This window comes from Lepidochelys kempii, chromosome 6 (assembly GCF_965140285.1).
Source record: "Lepidochelys kempii isolate rLepKem1 chromosome 6, rLepKem1.hap1, whole genome shotgun sequence".
Taxonomy (NCBI): Eukaryota; Metazoa; Chordata; order Testudines; family Cheloniidae; genus Lepidochelys; species Lepidochelys kempii.
The window spans coordinates 114391991-114413103 of record NC_136385.1 but is presented as its reverse complement, the minus strand read 5'-3'; the positions used below and the strand labels follow the sequence as shown (position 1 = coordinate 114413103).

The 21113-nt window shown below is 42.3% G+C and overlaps 1 protein-coding gene across 9 annotated transcripts in view; it reads left to right on the top strand.

Moving 5' to 3' along the window:
• Positions 1-21113, top strand: part of PPP1R13B (protein phosphatase 1 regulatory subunit 13B) — a 139283-nt gene that overhangs the window by 53507 nt on the left and 64663 nt on the right. For 7 of the 9 annotated variants that reach the window (XM_073349755.2, XM_073349756.2, XM_073349758.2 and 4 more), the window contains 2 exons: positions 12903-13022; positions 19345-19412. In XM_073349755.2, coding sequence (XP_073205856.1) covers positions 12903-13022; positions 19345-19412 — 188 coding nt within the window. Of the gene's footprint in view, positions 1-12902; positions 13023-19344; positions 19413-21113 lie in introns of those variants that run through there. The other 2 variants (XM_073349765.1, XM_073349764.1) reach the window with 1 other exon arrangement.

Here is a 21113-nt window from a genome sequence, read left to right as displayed (position 1 = left end):
CTGGTATGCCTAACTTCAATACCAGGCTAATTGGTTGAATTTTTGTATTAACAGAATTATCAGACGCATAGATGAACACAATTTGCAGAGGAAGAGTCAACATGGCTTTTGTAAAGGGAATTATGCCTCACCAATGTGTTAGAATTATCTGAGGGGGTCAACAAACATGGACAAGGGCGATCCATTGGATATAGGATACTGGGACTTTCATGAAGCCTTTAACAAGGTCCCTCATGAAAGGCTCCTAAGCAAAGTAAGCAGTCATGGGATAAGAGGGAAGGTCCTTTCTTGGATCAGTAACTGATTAAAAGACAAACAAAACGAAGGAATAAATGTTTTTCAGAAATAGAGATAAATAGTGGGTGTCTCTCCAGGGTCTGTACTGGCACCAGTACTGTTCAACATACTCTGAATGATCTGGAAAAAGGGGTAAACAATGATGTGTCAGAATTTGCAGATGGTACAAAACTATTCAAGATGGTTAAGTCCAAAGCAGACTGTGAGGCATTACCAAGGGATCTCACAAAACTGGGTGACTGGGCAAGAAAATGACAGATAAAATTCAATGTTGATAAATGCAAACTAATGCACATTGGACAACATAATCCCAACTATACATATAAAATGATGGGGGTCTAAATTAGCTGTTACCACTCAAGAAAGAGCTCTTAGAGTTGTTGTGGATAGTTGAGCAGCTGTTTTCAGACAATGTGAAATGTCAGGCAAAAAAGTTTGCAATGTTAGGAACTATTAGGAAAGGAATAGAGAAGACAAAATATAATGCCTCTATAGAAATCCATGATACGCTCACATCTTGAATACTACATGCAATTCTAGTCGCCCCATTTAAAAAAAGATGTACTGGAATTCAAAAAGGTACAGAGAATGGTAACAGAAATAAATGATTAGGGGGTATGGAACAGTTTTCATATGAGAAATTTAAAGGACTGGGACTTTTCAGGTTGGAAAAGAGAAGACTAAAGGGGGATAGGGTAGAGGTCTTATAGAGGTATAAAATCTTGACTGGTGTGGAGAAAGTGAATAAGGAAATGTTGTTTACTCCTAATAGCACAAGAACTAAGGGTCCTCCATTGAAATGAATAGGCAGCAGGTTTAAAACAAAAAAGTACTACTTCATAAATGCACAGTCAACTTGTGGAGCTGATTGCCAGGTGATGCTGTGAAGGCCAAAACTATAGCAGGCATATAAAGAACTAGATAAGCTCATGGAGGATAGGTGCATCAATGGCTATTAGCCAGGATGGGCAGGAATGCAACACAATGGTCTAAGTGTCCCTAGCCTTTGTTTGCCAAAAGCTGGGAGTGAACCACAGAGGATGGATCATTTGATGATTGCCTGTTCTGTTCGTACCCTCTGAAGCACCTGGCCTTGGCTGTTATCCGGGGATCTTTCAACCCAAAGCTCTTGGTAACTTTTACTCTGTGTGAGGTGGTGTCAGGAAATAAATCAGGGAAGACATGAACATCTGACTGATAGGTGGCTGGCACAAACAGGACAACACGAGTGCTTTCACTTAAAGCTATATTTTACTTAGTCTCAAGCAGTTACACACGTCTGCAAAAGGTTAGTAAAACACTCCAACCCTTGATAATTACCAAAGCTGAGTGTGGCTCTTGAATGACATAGCAGCAGGCGTCCAGTGGCCAAATCTTCCGTCTGCCAGTGGGGACTGCAAGATGTATCCAGAGGGAGAGTCCAAAAAGAGTCCAACTACCTCAAACTTTCCCTGTTATTTATACATTAGTAATAGAATGACATGTCCCTTAAAGAAAACTTGTTAAGTAAGCAGTTTCAGTGGTCAAGCAAGAGGTTCCTTCTGAGTATCAATTAACTGGTGTGGGATTTTCCAGAGTTTGCAGCCTTGAGGCCCCAATAGACATTCCTGGGGCATATCCTGCTCTTCTAAAAATGTATGTATCAGCCACTTCAACACAATTCTTATCAGGAAGGACACGGGGTCAAGCTGCCCTCTCTGTAGCACCCAAAGACACCCTCCCCCCCCACCTTGGTTAAGCTAAGCCTGCTGATCTGGCCAATTTACAGCCTGCTGCCTTGGCTGCTTTTAGCAATAAGCCATAGTGGTTTCAGGCATTTTACTGGTTTGCCAAAGTCTCCCCATACATGGCCATTTTTGGAAGACAGGATCCTGGGCTAGATTGACCATTGGTCTGACCCAATATGGCTGTTCTTATGACCTAATTATTGATACATGCAATTATGACGCTATCTCAGGGTATATGATTCCCACTATTATAGTCACAGGCATTCTTTTCCATGCCTTAGGGGGGACAATGATTAAAAACGAGCAAAAGCATCACAAGCATTAACTAGGTCTGATTTATTATTAAAGATAAGAAATCATTAAACAAAATAGAAATGATTGAAATAAACTGGTTGTCAGTTGTGTTCTATTACAATCTCTTCTGTCTGCCTCTGTGGGCATGGCTACACTTGCAGATGTAGAGTGCTTTGAGTTAAACCAGCCTTTGTAGAGCGCAGTAGGGAAAGCGCTGCAGGCTGTCCACACTGATGGTTTCAAGCACACTGGTGTGGCCACACTTGCGGCGGCATTGGGAGCGGTGCTTTATGGGCAGCTATACCAGCATGCAAGTAGCTGCAACGTGCTTTTCAAATGGGGGTGGGGTGGAGTGTGACAGGGAGTATGTTGTGTGTATGTGGGGGGAGAGAGTGGGTTTTTGGGGGGCTTAGAGCATGTCAGCATACTGTCCTGTAAGTCCAGACAGCAGCAGACCTCCCTCCTCTCCCGCCTCTCTCTAACACACAGCACTCCACAGTAATGGTTGCTTTGTCTTGGAGGAGATAAGCAGCTGGCTGTCGGAAACTGAGCTTTAAATGAGCATTTCCACATTCCTATAGCTGATTCCAAACAATGACAAGAGTGGCTACTTGGCTTAATGGGATTATGGGACGTTTCCAGAGGCTGATCAGAGCTCAGTAAAGCAACAGTTCATTCACACTGGCACCGCGGCACTCCAGCAGGGACACAGCAAACATTATTCCACTCACCGAGGTGGAGTACCAGCAGTGCTATAGCCGCGGAGTCAGAGCGCTCTACGTGCCTTGCCAGTGTGGACGGGTAGAGAGCTAGTGCGCCTGGGGCTCCTTTATTGCGCTGTAACTTGCAAGTGTAGCCAAGCCTTATGTGTAGAGCCTTAACAGTGATTACACCTTTGAGAGTAGACCACATGCAGGGATGTTCTTCGTTTGGGAAATTAAGTGCAAAATATATTGTTTCCTAAAATATTGTGAATTCAGTCTCATCTTATTAAACACTTAAAACCTTTATGTATGGGAAAAATAATTTGTTTTAGGGTAGGTGAAACCTGTCTTGTTAATAATAATCATCCAGTTTGTAAATTGGGAAAAAACAGATTGTTGTAACTAAATCCTATGAAATCAAATAAACCTATTTAAATCAGTTACTTAGCTCCTTAAATGGCTTCTTCTATCTTGAGACAGGCCAATGAACCAATATTAAGAAACTTAAATCCAGTTAAATCCCACTATTTCTCTGTTTACCACTGTTTAGTCCCTGTTGCATCTTCAGGAGTATATGGTCTAACCATCTGATGATCAACAGGAGAAGTTGTTAATATTTTAAGTTACAGTTGCATTTCAGTATTCTAGTAAAATCATTACAAGAGTTTGTAAATCTAATCCTTTGGCAGGATCTTAGTTAACTTTTCTCATCAATCCATATTGAAGTCTTGGGGAGGTTTTCCTTGGGTTGATTACTTTTGTCTTTTGTGTTTTTCTTAACTGTCTATGATAGTTTATTTGTACAGATGGACAGGATGAGTTGTAGACTCCTTGTTGTTGAAGCAAAGTAGCAGAGGGGTGAGTGTGTGCGGGGCTCTCATCAGGTTTTTTATACTTTTTTCCTCCTACTTCCATTCAATAGGAAAACAGGCATCTGTCAGTCTTATTTAGATTGAAGTTTGTTGCTATCACTCTTTCATTGACTCCATGCCGGTGGGGGGTTGGCTTAGTTGATACCTTCAGTTTTCGAATATGCAGTCTCTTTAATGGATATACATAATTTCTACTTGTCTTTGTACTTGTGTCAGGAGATTCTAAGAAATGTTTTTAAAGTTAGTTTTAACTTTTTCTTTCAGTCCATTTTCTGAAATACTTGTTCAATTTTATTAGCATATGACATGTAATGAAATTGTTTTTAAAAAGTCCAAACACTCCTGTACTTTATATATAAGTTTTCAGTTTTCAAAACCATCTTTTAAAATTAAACAATTCTTAAAAAAATCTTTAGCTTAAAGAATTAATTTCTTTAACTCTTTATAACAATTTTTGAAGAGATGGTTCTTGTCTTCCTGAGTTAAGTGAGGGAGTTTGAGCACTGCCAGTAATTATTGTTAATATAAATATTCTATACTCAGATGGCTTCTTGTATTAGTATTCTGTTTAAGAAGGCAATTAAATTTGAGGTTGGTACATAAGGCATTTTATCATTTACATAGCAACAGTATTAGGAGCTTTGCAGTTAGCAGTTTGCAAGTATGCATTTCACAAAGGTTTTTGCCATTTATAGATTCCAAGGCCAGAGAGGACCATCGTGATCTAGTCTGATCTCCTATACAACAAAAGACATAGAACTTCCCCCAAAATAATAATTCCTAGAGCATATGTTTTAGAAAAACATCCAGTCTTGATTTAAAAATTGGCAGTGATGGAGAATCCACTACGACCCTGGTCAATTTTTCCAATGGTCTAATTACTAAGGCTACATCTAGTCATGAGTATTTGTGTAAAAGTCATGGACCGGTCATGGGCAGTAAACAAAAATTCACGGCCTGTGACCTGTCCATGACTTTTACTATATACTCCTAACTAAAACTTGGGCCAGAGGGCCACTGGTGTTGTGGAGGGGCAGTCTGGGGGTGCTGGGTGGATGGCCCAGGACCCTGGCTGGTGCTGGGGGGAGGCAGGCGGCGGCATGTGGTCCAGGACCCCTGCTGATGCTGGTAGGAGGGTGTCGGAGAGTGGCCTGGGACCCATGCTGGGGGAGGGGTAGGTGGCTGCACCTGACTTGGGACTCCTGGGGCCGGGCAGTGCTGCACGGCCCGGGACCCCTGCTGGTGCTGCTGTGGGAGGGCGGGTAGCAGTGGCGCGTGGTTCGGGTGTGATGTTCCCCTGGTGTTATCTGGACCAGTGATCTGCTAGGTCACTCCAATCCTTGACTCTGGGAGCCAGTCTTACCCTGCTCTGCTGTGAGAGCCCTCACTCCTGGGCTGTTCACTCTCAGCCTCTGGCATGTAAGCTGCTCCTTGGATTGTGCAAATGAATGACACTAGCCAATATCTCCAGTCCCAGACCAACCCTAGGAACCTCTGTCTTGCAGTGTCCAGTTATGCCCACTGGACACTGCAAGCTCATGAGTTCGTCAATTTAACAAAGAAATTGATATGTATCCTGCTTGTTATCCCAAGGGGAGTCTCTGACTTTAAACCAAACGCACTGTTTCAGGTAGAACAAACAATCTATCTTTGTAGTTAATTTAAGCGATAGGCAAAAAATAAAATAAAATAAGCACGCAGTCTAAACTCTCAACCCTATTAGACTGGACAACATCTAGATTAAGCAGTTTTTCCTCACCCCACTGTATATTGCAGTCCTTAATATGCAGGTTTCAGAGTAGCAGCCGTGTTAGTCTGTATCCACAAAAAGAACAGGAGTACTTGTGGCACCTTAGAGACTAACAAGTGTATTTGAGCATAAGCTTTCGTGAGCTACAGCTCACTTCTTCGGATGCATGGAGTGGAAAATACAGTGGGAGGATTTTATATACACAGAGAACATGAAACAAAGGGTGTTACCTGATCACTCTAGTTAGTGTGTATGGTAAGGTGAGCTGTTACCAGCAAGAGAGGAAAAAAACCCTTTTGTAGTGATAATCAAGGTGGGCCATTTCCAGCAGTTGACAAGAACGTATGAGGAACAGTAGGTGGGGGGGAAAATAAACATAGGGAAATAGTTTTACTTTGTGTAATGACACATCCACTCCTAGTCTTTATTCAAGGCTAATTTAATGGTGTCCAGTTTGCAAATTAATTCCAATTCAGCAGTCTCTCGTTGGAGTCTGTTTTTAAAGTTTTTTTTTTGTTGAATTGCGACTTTTAGGTCTGTAATCGAGTGACCAGAGAGACTGAAGTGTTCTCCGACTGGTTTTTGAATATTATAATTCTTGAAGTCTGATTTGTGTCCATTTATTCTTTTACGTAGAGACTGTCCAGTTTGGCCAATGTACATGGCAGAGGGGAATTGCTGGCACATGATGGCATATATCACATTGGTAGATGTACAGGTGAACGAGCCTCTGATAGTGTGGCTGATGTGATTAGGCCCCATGATGATGTCCCCTGAATAGATATGTGGACCCAGTTGGCAATGGGCTTTGTTGCAAGGAGAGGCTCCTGGGTTAGTGTTTTTGTTGTGTGGTTGCTGGTATTTGCTTCAGGTTGGGGGGCTGTCTGTAAGCAAGGACTGGCCTGTCTCCCAAGATCTGTGAGAGCAATGGGTCGTCCTTCAGGATAGGTTGTAGATCCTTGATGCGTTGGAGAGGTTTTAGTTGGGCGCTGAAGGTGATGGCTAGTGGCATTCTGTTATTTTCTTTGTTGGGCCTGGACTGTAGTAGGTAACTCTTTCCCCATGTTTATTCCCCCCACCCCATTCCTCACATGTTCTTGTCAACTGCTGGAAATCGCCCACCTTCATTATCACTACAAAAGGTTTTTTTCTCTCCTGCTGGTAATAGCTCACCTTACCTGATCTCTCATTACAGTGGGTATGGTAACACCCATTGTTTCATGTTCTCTGTGTATATAAAATCTCCCCACTGTATTTTCCATTGCATGCATCTGATGAAGTGAGCTGTAGCTCACGAAAGCTTATGCTCAAATAAATTTGTTAGTCTAAGGTGCCACAAGTACTCCTTTTCTTAATATACAGGTTTGTTCCTTAAACATGGGCCAATCTCCCCTGTTAGAGTCTTGTCGCCGTCTTCTCCGTGTCTTAGTTGCTTGCAGTGAAGGTTGGGGCAGGAGAAGGGCCCAGTATGTGTCCACTCTGTCTGTTTTATACCCTAAGTCCATGTGCTTGGGGAGCACAAGACCAGGCATGTCTGGGGGGTATTGCTGAGTCTCTCCAAGCAAGGTTGAGCATTCCCCTGGCGTCACGGCATGCAGGGTGAGTCATTGCATTGTAGCTCCCTTGCTGGAGAATGGCTATTGATTGGTTGTTTGACACTCCACCCAAGTGTTGATTGCTTTCCTTGCTGTTGCCTCTGGGAAGCTAATATCTAGCTGATTCCCCAATTTACATAGTTTTAGTGATCACCATACAACACAATTCTCAGAACTTCATATGCATTAATGATACACATATATGGATAGAGAAATGACTTTCACCAGATCATAACCTTTCCTCTGATACCTTGCAAAGCATCCTTTATATGTAGGATCATGATTATATGAAAATGAGGAATAAGGGGGTTACAGTACGCTCCCCCAAGGTATAGAATGTCACACTGGGACCCCTGCTGGTGCTGGGGGTTGGGACGGGAAGGGTTGGTGGGGCTGGCAGGCTCCCTACCCATCTCTGCCCGGCTTGTCCCTGCAGCTCCCATTGGCCAGGAACAGTAGCCAAAGGGGGCAGCAGCTGTGGGTTCGGGCAGCACATGGAGCCCTCTTGCCCCTCCACCTAGGAGCTGTAGGGACATGCTGGTGGGAGCCAGGAAGCTGCCCCCTCTCTCCCCCCAGTAAGCACTGCCCTGTACCCCAGCCTGCTGCCCTAGCCCTGAGCACCCTGCCACACACCCAAACTGCTGCTGCTGCTGACCCAGCACCAGCCACTGCAGAAGTCACGGAGGTCACAGAAAGTCACAGAATCCATTACTTCTGTGACCTCCATGACAGACATGCAGGCTTACTAATTACTCTTACTGTTAATTTACACCTTATTTCCAGTCTGAATTTGTCCACTTTCAACTTCCAGTCATTGGATTGTTTTACATCTTTCTCTGCTAGATGAAAGGTAATAATATTTTTTAATGACTCTTCAATGTTTAAGAAATAAACTGAGTTTGAAATGTTTCCAGCTACATTTTGTTTTCCTAGAGGCTTTTAAGGACAGAATCAGATGTTTCTAGAGTAATAAAATTCCTTCCAGCTAGGATATTTCGAAAATTGTGTGGATTTACATAGTTTTTTGTGGAAGAGTGGAAAAAACCCAATTAACACCTAGATTTATTGCTCTGATAAAGAACCCCACATTCCTTTTCACATTTAGGTCTTTTCCTAATGCTTTACATGGTTTGTTTTCTTAAGGATTACATTTGTACCAAACTGGTATTTATACTGGGGGAGATGTCTGGTCTAGATAAGACACATTTAGGGATAATAAACATGGGTTTATAGCCAAAGAGGGCTATCTTCCTGACATCTGGCTTCTCTTTTGGTGAGAGAGAGAGAGATTTAATTGTAATACTGCAGAAAATTTAGTCTATATTTTACTCCTGGATTTGTTTGGTTACTGCCATTTTGTACCAGTTTCTGCTGTATTAGTGACTATTGTGTAATCTACTCTTAGAGTGGTAGCACATAATTCATCCTTAAGTATTTAGTTATCATTCTACATGTGTATTATATATGGCATTAATCTGGTGGACTTCACTGGAATTCTTATGGTTCAGACTGAGTGTGGTGCTTTCATAACAGGAACAGAAAACCTAATTGGCAAAGGAGAACAGAGTTGAAAGGTTTAACTCTCTGAAAAGGGTGTAGCTGATGAATTCCTGGCAAAATTTAAACATCACCGTGCCTCAGTGGGTCACAACTGAGAATACCAAATTCAGGACAAACTGCTGAGAAACAGGGCAGTGTAAAGGAGCAGACTCACCCCTGCGGCACCTCCTGCTGGTCATTGGGAATTAGCTCTTTTCCAGCCTGGAGCACCCTCTGCAAGCAGTGATCCGCACAGCTCTGGCCCCTGTGTCTCTCATGGACCCCCGGTGCCCCTTTCTCTGCAGTTCTCCCCCTGGTAGTACCCCCACATGCTGCATCTGGGTCTCCTCTTCCTGGGGACCCCCCAACCCACTATCCCCACCTTGCCTCAGTCTAGGCTCCTGCCAGTCATCACCAAGCCCCCGCTCCCTGGGGCAGACTGCAGTGTAAAGGCCACTTATCATAGGCAAGTGGGTTCAGACCTGCTGCCTTCCTCTGCTTTCCAGTACTTCTATGGGCCGTGGACCAGGCCCTACAGTCTGGGGAGTTGCCAGCCTGCAGGGCCCCCGCTCAGCCTGCTCCTTCCCCAGCACTGCATTACCCTCAGTACCCTGTCAGGCAGGCAGGCCCTGTTCTCTCTTAGCCTGGAGAGAGAGCCCTTGGGCTTCTGGCTCACAGCCTTTTTATACAGGCCAGCTGGGGACCTGATTTGGGGCGTGGCCCAGCTGTGGCTGCTTCCCCAGTCAGCCATCCTCAGCCACAGCCCTCTCCAGGGCTGCTTTTAACTCCTTCTATTTTAGGAGTAGGGTAGCCACCCCCCCTACAGGCAGACACACCCCAAAACTGGTGGTGGTTATTCCGTAAGATATACCAACCCAGCAACAAAACTTCTGTATCATGACCCTGGCTAACACGAAGTCAGAAATGCAACCTCCTTAGGTATTCCAGTCCTGAATTCAACATCCAGACACTAGACTTAATGATGAGTGGTTATTTAAAACCAATTTCATCAATCGAAGTTTACTTCTGATCCTAAAGGACCAGTCACATACCCAGGTCACTATATAACTCATATTTTACCCAATAATCTTGTTACCAACCCTTAAATCTTGTTACCAACCCTTAAATACATAATTGTAACGATGTTGGCTCTGGCAGGACCCAACTGACAGTGCCAATTCAGGACAAATTGCTTAAAGCAGGGCAGTTACAGCCCAAGGCTCGGGTTCTGTGCACACCAAAGCAAACCAAACCAGCCAAACAGAGAAGACTTTGGTTTTACCCCACTGGCTAACCACAAGTCACACAAGCAATTCCCTTAGTCCTCCCAGTTTCACCACCAGTGCCACTCGTTATGGGGACAAATGGTTATGAAAACCAATATCCCACTAAAAGAAAAAAGGTTCTTTTGATCCCAAAGGACCAAGCCCCAGACCCAGGTCACTCTACAAATCAGATCTTACCCACGGATCACGCTGTTGCCACTCCTTTAAAATCTAAAGATTTTTTCATTTTTTCATAAAAGGAAAAGATATAGATGAGAGCTAGAATTGGTTAAATTACATACAGTAATGGCAAAGTCCTTGGTTCAGGCTTGCAGCAGTGATAGAATAAACTGCAGGTTCAAATCAAGTCTCTGGAGTACATCCACAGCTGGGATGGGTCTTTCAGTCCTTGGTTCAAAGCTTCAGTGTAGCAAAGTTCCTCCAGAGGTATGAAGCAGGATTGAAGACAAGATGGAGGATCTGCAGCAGCTTTTTATATTCTCTTGCCATGTGGTCTTTCTTTCTTTGTTCCAAAGACAAGCTGTCCATCACATGGCATGGAAAAACCTCAGAGCTGTCCATAGGCATGTCCCTGTACACCTTGCTGAGTCACAAGGAGTGACTGTCTTCTCTCAGTGGATCAGTTGTATAGCTGATGGCCCTTAATGGGCCATCAAGCAGGCTAGGCAGAGCTGACACCAACTTTTCTGGGGTTGACACCCAGAAGGATAGCATAAGTTTGAAATACAGACAGTATAGAGCCAATATTCATAACTTCAGCTACAAAAATGATACATATAGACAGCATAATCATAATCAGCAAACCATAACCTTGTCTTAGACACCTCGTTTGACCCCCTTTATATAAGATTTGGTGCCACTACAGGACCTTGGTTGCAACGATGATCTATACGGTCCCAGATTATGTCAGTAATGTCACAGTAATATCTAAAGGTTTATAGGAGAAAAGAAAGAGGTAAGAGTTTAAATTGGTTAAAGGAATCAAATACATACAATAATTGCAAAGTTCTTGGATCAGGTTTCAAGTAGTGATGGCATAAACTGCTGGCTTTTAAGTCTCCGGTTGCTTCCAAATGATTTGAAGGCCCTTAGTCCCTTGGTTAGAATGCTCCCATTAGTATAAATCCATAAGCCAGAGATCAGAGCAGGGAAGAAGCAAAATGGAGATGTTTCTAGGGCTTTTTATAGGCTCTCCTATGTCGAGGGCAACTCGGTGTTCGAAGCAGAGCCCTCAGCACAGTTTCTGGAAAAATACAGGCACACAAGATGGAGTTCAGTACCACATGATCTAGTCACATGCTCTTGCATGCTTCGATGAGTCATACCAGGGACCTTACTCATATTCTAGCTAAAATGGTCTCAGGAAAGTCCATCAGGTGTGGATAAGCTTCTTTTATGGCCCATTGTGTTCTTTGATGGGATGTCAATAGAAGTATTCCCTTCACAGTGTGCTGGCTAGACTGGATGCAAAATACCTTGTGGGTGTTATCCAGGAGCAAATGCATTTGAAATGCAGTTAAATGGCCAAAATTCATAATTTTGGATACAAAAATGATGCATGCATACAAATAGGATAATCACATTCAGCAAACCATAACTTTTTCATTGATACCTTACATAACATACTTTGTACAAGATTTGTTGCATTGTATAACAATGGTAGTTATCAGATGTGGGCAAACTATGGCCCGCGGGCCACATCTGGCCTGTGGGACCCTCCTGCCTGGCCCCTGAGCTCCTGGCCTGGGAGGCTAGGTCCTGGCCCCTCCCCTACTGTTCCTCCTACCCTGCAGCCACAGCACGCCATGCTGCTGGTGTAGTGTATTTAAACTGCTCTGCTTAGGAATGTGCTACTGGTAGCAGTTACGGAGAGGAATTTACTACACTACACTGGCGCAATGCTCTGGGTGGCATGGCTGTAGCGCTGCCAGCTACTGGTGCTCCAGGCAGCACGGTAAGGGGGCAGAGAGCAGGGGGGGTTGGATAGAGGGGCAGGGGAATTTGGGGTGGTGATCAGGGGGTGTGGATGGGGTCAGGGTGGTTAGAGGGTGGGGAACGGGGGGGGCAGTCAGGAATGAGAGGGGGTTGGATGGGACGGTGGGGGGCAGTCAGGGGCAGGGGTTCTGGGGGTGATCAGGGGACAGGGAGCCGGGGGGGGGAGGTGGATGGGGCAGTCAGGGAACAGGGAGGGTTGGATGGGGCAGGAGTCCAGGGGGAGGCACAGCCTCCCCTAACTGGCTCTCCATACAATTTCCGAAACCCAATGTGGCTCTCAGGCCAAAAAGTTTGCCTGCCCCTGATCTACGTGGTTGTATTTTAATCATATAATGTCACAGAAGGTGATAGAGAATTCCTGGCAAAATTTAAATGAGTGCATAATAGGATTATAAACTTTGAAATTATGTAGGTGGTTGTACTTTCTAAAATTGTCACTGTTGCTATTGTTATGTACTTAACTTAGTTATTTTAATAGTATGTTAATATGCTGTTACAGTTATTTTCTTCTTGTTTCTGCTTTTATTTTGAATTCGTTTTCTACGTGTTAAGTTGTTAGATGACTGCTTGAAGTGCCAAAAATGCACCCACATTTTAAAGCAGTTTTTTTTAATGTTACACCGGACTCTCGCTAGAACGTGGGATTTGGGATCCATGCGCGGTACCGTGTTAACGCGGGAACTGCGTTAAAATGAATTCCAAGTAAAGTAATTAAATATGAGATTCATGGCTGCGACCGCTTTATATGTGAATTCGTGCTATATAGATGCGTGTTCTAGCGAGGGTCCGGTGTACTTTGTAAGAAGTTGCTGGACTCAGAAATATTTTATTCTATATTTCCAGAACGCCCTATACCCTTTGATCACATGATGTATGACCATTTACAGAAGTGGGGACCCCGTAGGGAAGAAGTGAAATTTTTTCTTCGGCATGAGGAATCTCCAGCTGAAAACAATGAACAGAGTAAGTACACTTACCTTACACAGGTAATAACTAAGGCTACGTTTTAGTCATGGGTAATTTTAATAAAAGTCAGACAGGTCATGGGCAGTAGACAAAAATTCACAGCCCATGACCTGTCCATGACTTTTACTATATACCCCGACTAAACCTTGGGGGAGGGGGCTACCTGGGGCCACTGTGGGTGCTGGGGTGGGGGTGCGGGTGTGAGGTCAGCAGCAGTACGCTGCCTGAGACCCCCGCTGGTGCGGGGGGCTTGCTGAAGTGCGCGGCCTGGAACCTCTGCTGGTGCTGGAAGGGGGATGATCAGCGGCGCGCGGCCTGGGACCCCCGCTGGTGCTGGGGGTGTGGGTTTGGTGAGGCTGGCAGGCTCCATACTTGGCTCTGCGCCTCCCACCTGAGCAGCAGCAGCAGCACAGCTTGGGTGCGGGATGGGGCAGGGGAGGTGGGCAGTGCTTATCTGGGGGGCTCCCTGGAAGCAGCGACATCCCCCTCGCTCAGCTCCTAGGCGGAGGCATGGCCAGGCAGCTCTGCACGCTGCCTCCACCTGCAGGCACCCCCCTTCTACCCTTCTGCAGCTCCCATTTCCCAGCCAATGGGAGCTGTGAAGCTGGTGCTCTGGGCGGAGGCAGTGCACAGAGCTGCCTGGCCACTCTTCTGCCTAGGAGCTGAGTGAGGGGGATGTTGCTGCTTCTGGGGAGCACCCCAGGTAAGCGGCACCCAGAGCCTGCCTCACCCTGTCTCGTGTCCCAACCCCCTCCACCCTCACACCCAAATTCTGCTGCTGCTGTGGGGAGGAGCACAGTGGCCCGAGACTGCCCCTGCAGCAGCTGGTGTGACTGGCACAGGAGCTGCCTGAACTGCCCCTGGGCCAGGTGCACCAGCCACTGCAGAAGTCACAGAGGTCACACAAAGTCCGTGACCTCCATGACAGACTTGCAGCCTTAATAATAACTAAAGCTAACTAATCAAATTGTTTTATGGAATTATTTACAGGAATGTATTAAAATAGTTAGCATTTTGTCACAGTTCAGGGCAGCTGTACCTGTATTCCCCCTCGTGGTCCAGTAAGGGCACCCTCTCTTAGGCTTCTGGCTCCCCAGTCATCACCTCTCTTGGACAGAGACACATGTCTCCCTTCTTCCTAATGAGGATATCTCCAGGCTGCACGTTCCATGCCTACACTGTGAATTCCCAGCAACTCAGACTGCTTTGGCAGGCCTGTTTTGCCTTCTCTGTAGAGGTTATAAATGGCATAATTGCCCTCCAGTTAAGTTACCACATAACACTTTCTAAGCAATTTTTTCTTAAGGTAAAAGCATTACAGAGAGAACCTATTAAAAACAATAAAAGAATCCAAATGCATGCTGACAAGGTTACCAGAGATCACCCCAACACCCACAAAGGCTCTGGCAGGTGAACAGTCCTTCAGACCTTACCAAAGGGGGTTTTCTGTGATTACAAGTCCATCACAGCTGTTAGCTCACAACAGGCACACGGATTAAAAGTTTAGTCCTTTCTTTGTACAGCCTGAATCTTTGATTTGGGAAGAGGTAATTCGTAAACAATGAGTTTCTTCTCCTCAGGTCCCTAGCTTCAAAAGGCTGGATTTTTGAATAACTTGAGGTGTTACATGTGCATATCCCTCCCCTTAGAGATTTCATGGGAAACCCACTTCATTTTAAAAGTTTGCATTGTTTCAAATAGTCCTTTGAAGCTCATAACACTTACCAGGATTTACATTAGTCACGTCTCCTCTAAGACACGTAATCCCCATATAATATGTAAACATTTGCATTTTTAATACAATGAAGGTTTAACTTAATTCAGTAAAGTATGTTCAAGATATTGCAGGAAATTGCCATATCTGCCACAACACTGTATTAGCCTAATATAATACATAATTATTCATACACTTTATTGATGCACATTGTATAATTTTATAAAATGTGTTGCCAAAAGGCTTATTTGACCATGGCTTTGAAAGTGTTTACCAGGAAATATTATCTTCCCCTCACTTATGTGCTGTTTGAGTATGAAATAGTATACGTGCCCCTCATGCTAAATATAAGAAATCAAGAAAAAATATATGTCCTCTTTTTTTCCATAGGATGAAACTGACTGTTACATTAAAAAGGCTCCCCTTCCCATTCCTGCAGTATATAAGAATAGCATTCATATAGGAATTATTGAATATCCATTGATTTATTTTTCTTCTGTGATATATTTATTCAGTTAATGTGTTAAATGTTATGTTTGGCACTCCTGACTAATTAAAAAAACCAAAAACTCTGGACTTTGAACACTTTCATCTGGTATAGGAATTTGTTAGTCACAGATTAGAATTCGGTGACATTTTAAATGCTTTTGTTTTTCTACTTAAAATTTTAATGACTGAGTGTGATAACTTTTTGCAACATTTAGATTGGAAATGTCTTGTAAAATTAATTTTCATTTTCTAAATGTATTATTTCAATTTGTCACAAATTCAGAATTATTCATTTTATTCCAAAATATATCCTGGGAATTCTTTTTTGTATTATGCCATCCATTAACAGTGGTAATCCAAAACTCGAGAGAGAGGTCATTTAGGGGTGAGGGCAGCGAAGCGGAGAACTAGAACAAAAAAAATCAGAATTCCACTGGAAAGTGACATCATTTGTTTTTGAGAGAGAATTTTAATAAAATAAAGCTAGAAAACTGCCAACATTCAGTTATTCAAGCATGCATTAAACTTGGCTTTAAAACCAGTATTATTGCTTAAAATAAACTCTGTATATAAATTCAGCATCCTTTTTCTGCTAAACCCCATTCCAAGACTCCTAAAAATTCATTACTTTCCTAATATTTCTCCATGTAAGAAATTACTGTAGTTCCCATAAGGATATTATGCAACTGTGGTGGAAAGGGGAGGTGTGTCCCCAATACACTCTGTAAGAAGTGACTCATGTGATCAAAAAGTTTGAGAATCCCTGCCATAAATATCTTTCCAGTCATGAATGCCCCTCTCTGAACTATTCCCTTCAGGAGTTTCCTGGTAATAGCCAGATACCCTGTAGCCACTGGCAGGGGTGCTGGAACAATTTATGCAGTGGGGGTGCCATTGAACCAAACTGTAAACCCTGTATATGATGAAAATGACTTCAAGTTGGGGTGAGGCACCAATGGCTGCTGGAGCTTCCAAGAGTGGACCAGGTGTCTATTAAGGGCAACAGGCAGTACTGCAACATGCAGTATCAGCTACACACTATAGTACCTAGTGTGGCTAATAGCCGTGGAATTATTGATCAGGTTCAGGTGCAGCAGCTCCTAGTGACCGGCTGCCTCGGCTCTTTATTTTGCTTCACTTGACTATTCACAATTTTACAGTAGTAGCCTAGCTGGAGAAGTACACTTCTTCTTCCAATAATCCTTGAGACAATTAACTTGTGTTCTCTTGCCTTTTCTACGTAATTGTATCTTGCACAAATTTCTCACTTTCTTCTACTCTTTTTTACTGTACAGTTACAGGTTAGCTGCTGAAATCATTTGTCTCCTTTAAAACTGATAAAGGGGATTCCTAGGCATTCACTTTTCACTTTTGCTTTTCTAATATAAAATGTAACCATTATTATGATAAATATATTTACCTTAATTTTTTTCACTCTTTTGGCAGAAAATCTGATCAGAATAGTTATGGACATTAGTCCTCCTCCCTGTGACTTGCATGCTTTGGTGCCAGAAATGACATAAATGAGTTTTAAATGTTTTTCACTCCAGAACTAGTTAAAATGCTGAATGCTTTTTCTGTCATTACAACAGAGCATAAGTACCACATATCAAAAGACAGAGGAGAAGTGGGAAACAATTAGACTTGCCTCTTATGAGGACAGCTTAACAAAAAAAAATGGTTTGCTTTATTTCATAAAGCAGTTTTTTGTTCCTTTTGATACTGATCCAGAAATGCTGATGGGTATGCAAGGCTTAAAGCAGTTTTTATATTAAAGGCAAGGTCCCTTGTTTTACTTCCCTGAAAGAGGGCACTGTGCATCTCCAAGCAAATGACTTTGATCCGAGAGAGAGGAAAATCTATTTTGCAAAGTATCCCTGACAGACTCTTCTACTCTTCATGTAGCTATAATTAAAACAAAAATGGAATAGCAATTTCTGTCATGAAAACGCTATGGTCTACTTGACTTTTAGAAAGAAGCTTTCTATCAAGGAGTGTAGTATTAAATCAGGAGAGCCTTAAGGGATTGGTGTAGGTAATAGAATCTGTTTTCTCTAATCAAACAGAGATAGATGATAGTTAATTTACAAGAAAACTTTGAGATTATACTTGTATATGTACTCACTTTGTCATGCTCAGTTAATCTGTCTGAAGGCTATGAAGGAATCACCAGTTGAGATGCCTACTGGTATGCTCAGGCTGTTTTGACTCAATTCAGTTAATTTGACCATCTCTAACAAGTAACTTTTGTTTCTTATGTCTCAGCTAAGGCTATGGCTACTCTGATACTTTACAGCGCTGCAACTGTCTCTCTCAGGGGTGTGAACACCCCCCCCCCCCCCCCCCGAGCACAGCAAGTTACAGCACTGTAAAGCGCCAGTGTAAAACTAATCCCCTGTAAAATAATCCCTTCACTAATCCCGTGGCAGCGCTTTGAAGTTTCGTGTGTAGCCAGGCCCTTAGTCTTGATTGCTTTAATTAATTCTCCTTTTGAACCTTTCTTGGGTTGTTCCATAAGTAAAGTTTTCTAAAAGTATTATTTTTTGACTCATTAGTTTTACAACGGTGAGGCATAGATGATGATTTAGATTACTAAAAGCGGCCCAGGTTTAGTTCCTACATTAACTTTTACCTTATGTACTAAGGGATATTGCTCTACATATGAGTCATGATTAGACTTAAAATTGAGGTACTGACCATTTGAGGTCATAGAAATTAATTCTGTGTTTCTATTCACAAGAGAAAGATGGTGGATTTGATGCCATAGCCAAGTTCCAAAAAACATACCCTGTCCACCAAAATTATTTCTATAGTTTCAGTGGAATAAGGGATTCCCCACTACCTCTCTTGAAAGCTGTAGAATATAGTGGTGCAGAATGGCTCCTTGTTTTTTGACTAGGTGAAGTCCAGTAGTGCATGAAGGGATGTCGATACATACTGATTTGTATAAACTGTGAAGTGCTTAACCATCCTCTGTGATTAAAGTGCAATATAAATGTATATGTATTAAATATGTTTTAAACATGGCCTGGAGTTTTATGTACATGGAAAACATGCTTGTCCTTTCTAAATCAGGCATGCAAGGCTTCTAAATCAACCATGGTAAGATTAATCAAGCTTTAAGGAACTTTGGAAGGCATCTGGGAAACGGCCTCTAATATATACATTTGCAATGTACTCAGCCAGAACTATTGTTTCTTGTGGGTACAGAAATATGAGGCTTTAGCAGTCAAACTGTGACAATATGATGCTCAGTTCACTGACTTAAGTAACACTATTTCTTGGATGTTTGTGGCAACAAAACTTGTTTGAGGCAGAAAAATATAGAGCCGCATATTACAGATCTTAATACAGGCGGGCCATGAAGTCAACCTTTTCTACTTTTGCGGACTCTGCGATCTAAAAAGAGTAACCTAATGCCAAAGGTTTGTATTGATACAGTAGGAATTGGCAGAATTGACATTACAGATAAAAGGAAACTTTTATGTGCTCATAACCAAGAGGAATAGTTCCATGTTAAAATGAATATTGGCAACAACTAAAGCAGTCAATCTATTCTTTTGATAAACCTGTCTTGTCAAATAGTTCCTGAAGTGCTGAACTTCTGTTGAGAAATTTGTTGCCTCTTTTTAAAGGCATTGGAATATTATTGTAAAAACACAAACAAAACAAAAAACTTGATACTGTAATAAATATTGATACATATGGAGTGGTTTGTAGAGGATTAGAAAGAATATTTTAAGTAATTCTTAATTTTACAAATCCCTTCAGTATTGTTGTGAAAAAAGCTCGGTGCTGTTTGGCTGAGCTTCAAGTAAACTTGATTAACTACCCGTTGTATTAAAAACAAAAACACCTGCTCCCTCGTCTCCCAAAAGAAGAAGAAAAACCCTTAATAATCTAACAATTTAATTGCTTTTGAACTTTTTTTTACCAAATGACAAATATATAGTTGTTGTAGTTTGTAAGGAAGGAAATTAAACTTACAAAAAGCTGATTTGTTAAAGAGTGATTGTAATTTGTACAGATACATTGTAGTTTTGCAGCGAAAACTGTCTGAATTAAAAAAAACCAAAAAAATACCCCTTGCTAATAAGATTGATACTTTATTTTTAGGTGGGCATCAGACCCAAAATCAAAGAAATGGAATAAATATACCTGTGGAGAAACGTACAGAGAATGGGGTATGTAACAAATGATAAATACAGTGTGTTCTTTTTTTTTGAAAATTGCCATTATTTTCAAATTTAACACCATCTGTTAAATTCATCTCTTATAGCTGGGAACTGCAAGAAATATCCTGAAGCTTAAGATTCAATATTGTATTTTTGAAAGGGAATGGGAGAGTACAGTTTAACTCTTAGAACATAGAGAATAGCTTGTCCTCCAGAAAGTTTAATCTTCTCCTCAGTCCCTCAAAAGCAGCCTAATGTCCTGCCAACTGCTGATTGTGTCCTTTTGGTTTCCCGCCTCTCCTCCCCTGCCTGTTTGATAAAGAACCACCCAGATTACTATTTTCAGAGTAGCAGCCGTGTTAGTCTGTATCCGCAAAAAGAACAGGAGTACTTGTGGCACCTTAGAGACTAACAAATTTATTAGAGCATTAGCTTTATTTGCAAACCTGAAGCAAATACTCTCCAGCAACCACATACCACACAACAAAAACACTAACCCAGGAACCTATCCTTGCAACAAAGCCTGATGCCAACTCTGTCCACATATTTATTCAAGTGACACCATCATAGGATCTAATCACATTAGCCATGCCATCAGGGGCTCATTCACCTGCACATCTACCAATGTGATATATGCCATCATGTGCCAGCAATGCCCCTCTGCCATGTACATTGGCCAAACTGGACAGTCTCTACGCAAAAGAATAAATGATCACAAATCTGACATCAGGAATCATAACATTCAAAAACTGGTAGGAGAACACTTCAAACCTCTCTGGCCACTCAGTAAAAGACTTAAGGGTGGCAATTTTGCAACAGAAAATCTTCAAAAACAGACTCCAACGAGAAACTGCTGAGCTTGAATTAATATGCAAACTAGATACCATTAATTTGGGTTTGAATAGAGACTGGGAGTGGCTGGGTCATTACACATTGAATCTATTTCCCCATGTTAAGTATGCTCACACCTTCTTGTCAACTGTTTAGTTGGGCCATCTTGATTATCACTACAAAAGTGTTTTTTTTTTCTCCTGCTGATAATAGCTCATCTTAATTCATTAGCCTCTTACAGTTTGGCAACTTCCATCTTTGTCTGTCTGTCTATATGTTCCATTCCATGCATCCGATGAAGTGGGCTGTAGTCCACGAAAGCTTATGTTCTAATAGACTTGTTAGTCTCTAAGGTGTCACAAGTACTCCTGTTCTTTTTTCCAGATTACTTTGAGACAGTGGTGTCCCTCAGCACCACTTAGCCAAACATCATCTTACATGAACTGCTTCTCTACTGCTGGTTCCTGATTTAGCAATCATGTTAAAGGCCTGTCAAAATTAAACCATATATCTATGGATTAGGTACCTTTTTAGACAGCGGTGAAGTAGGTTGCGTTTTCCTGCTAGCTGAAAGTTTCGACATGCCGTATTTCACAGCCACTTCTATTTATATTGTTTTATGCTTTGTAATAGCAGATTGTGTTTTTTTTTGTTTTATTCCTGTGTTTAACTTAGTAAAACTTCGAAGTTTGAAGGTTCTCTCTCACATAAATAGCATTGTGGAGATTCCCTGTTTGTTGTGTTTCAGTTATTTCCACATTTAAACTTCCTCTTTACAAGTAAAAACGCTTTTCTGACCGCCAAGCCTAAAAAACCCAAACCTGGGACCTGAAATCACTGGTACATAGGACTGGAAAGGACCTTCTGGATCGTCAAGTC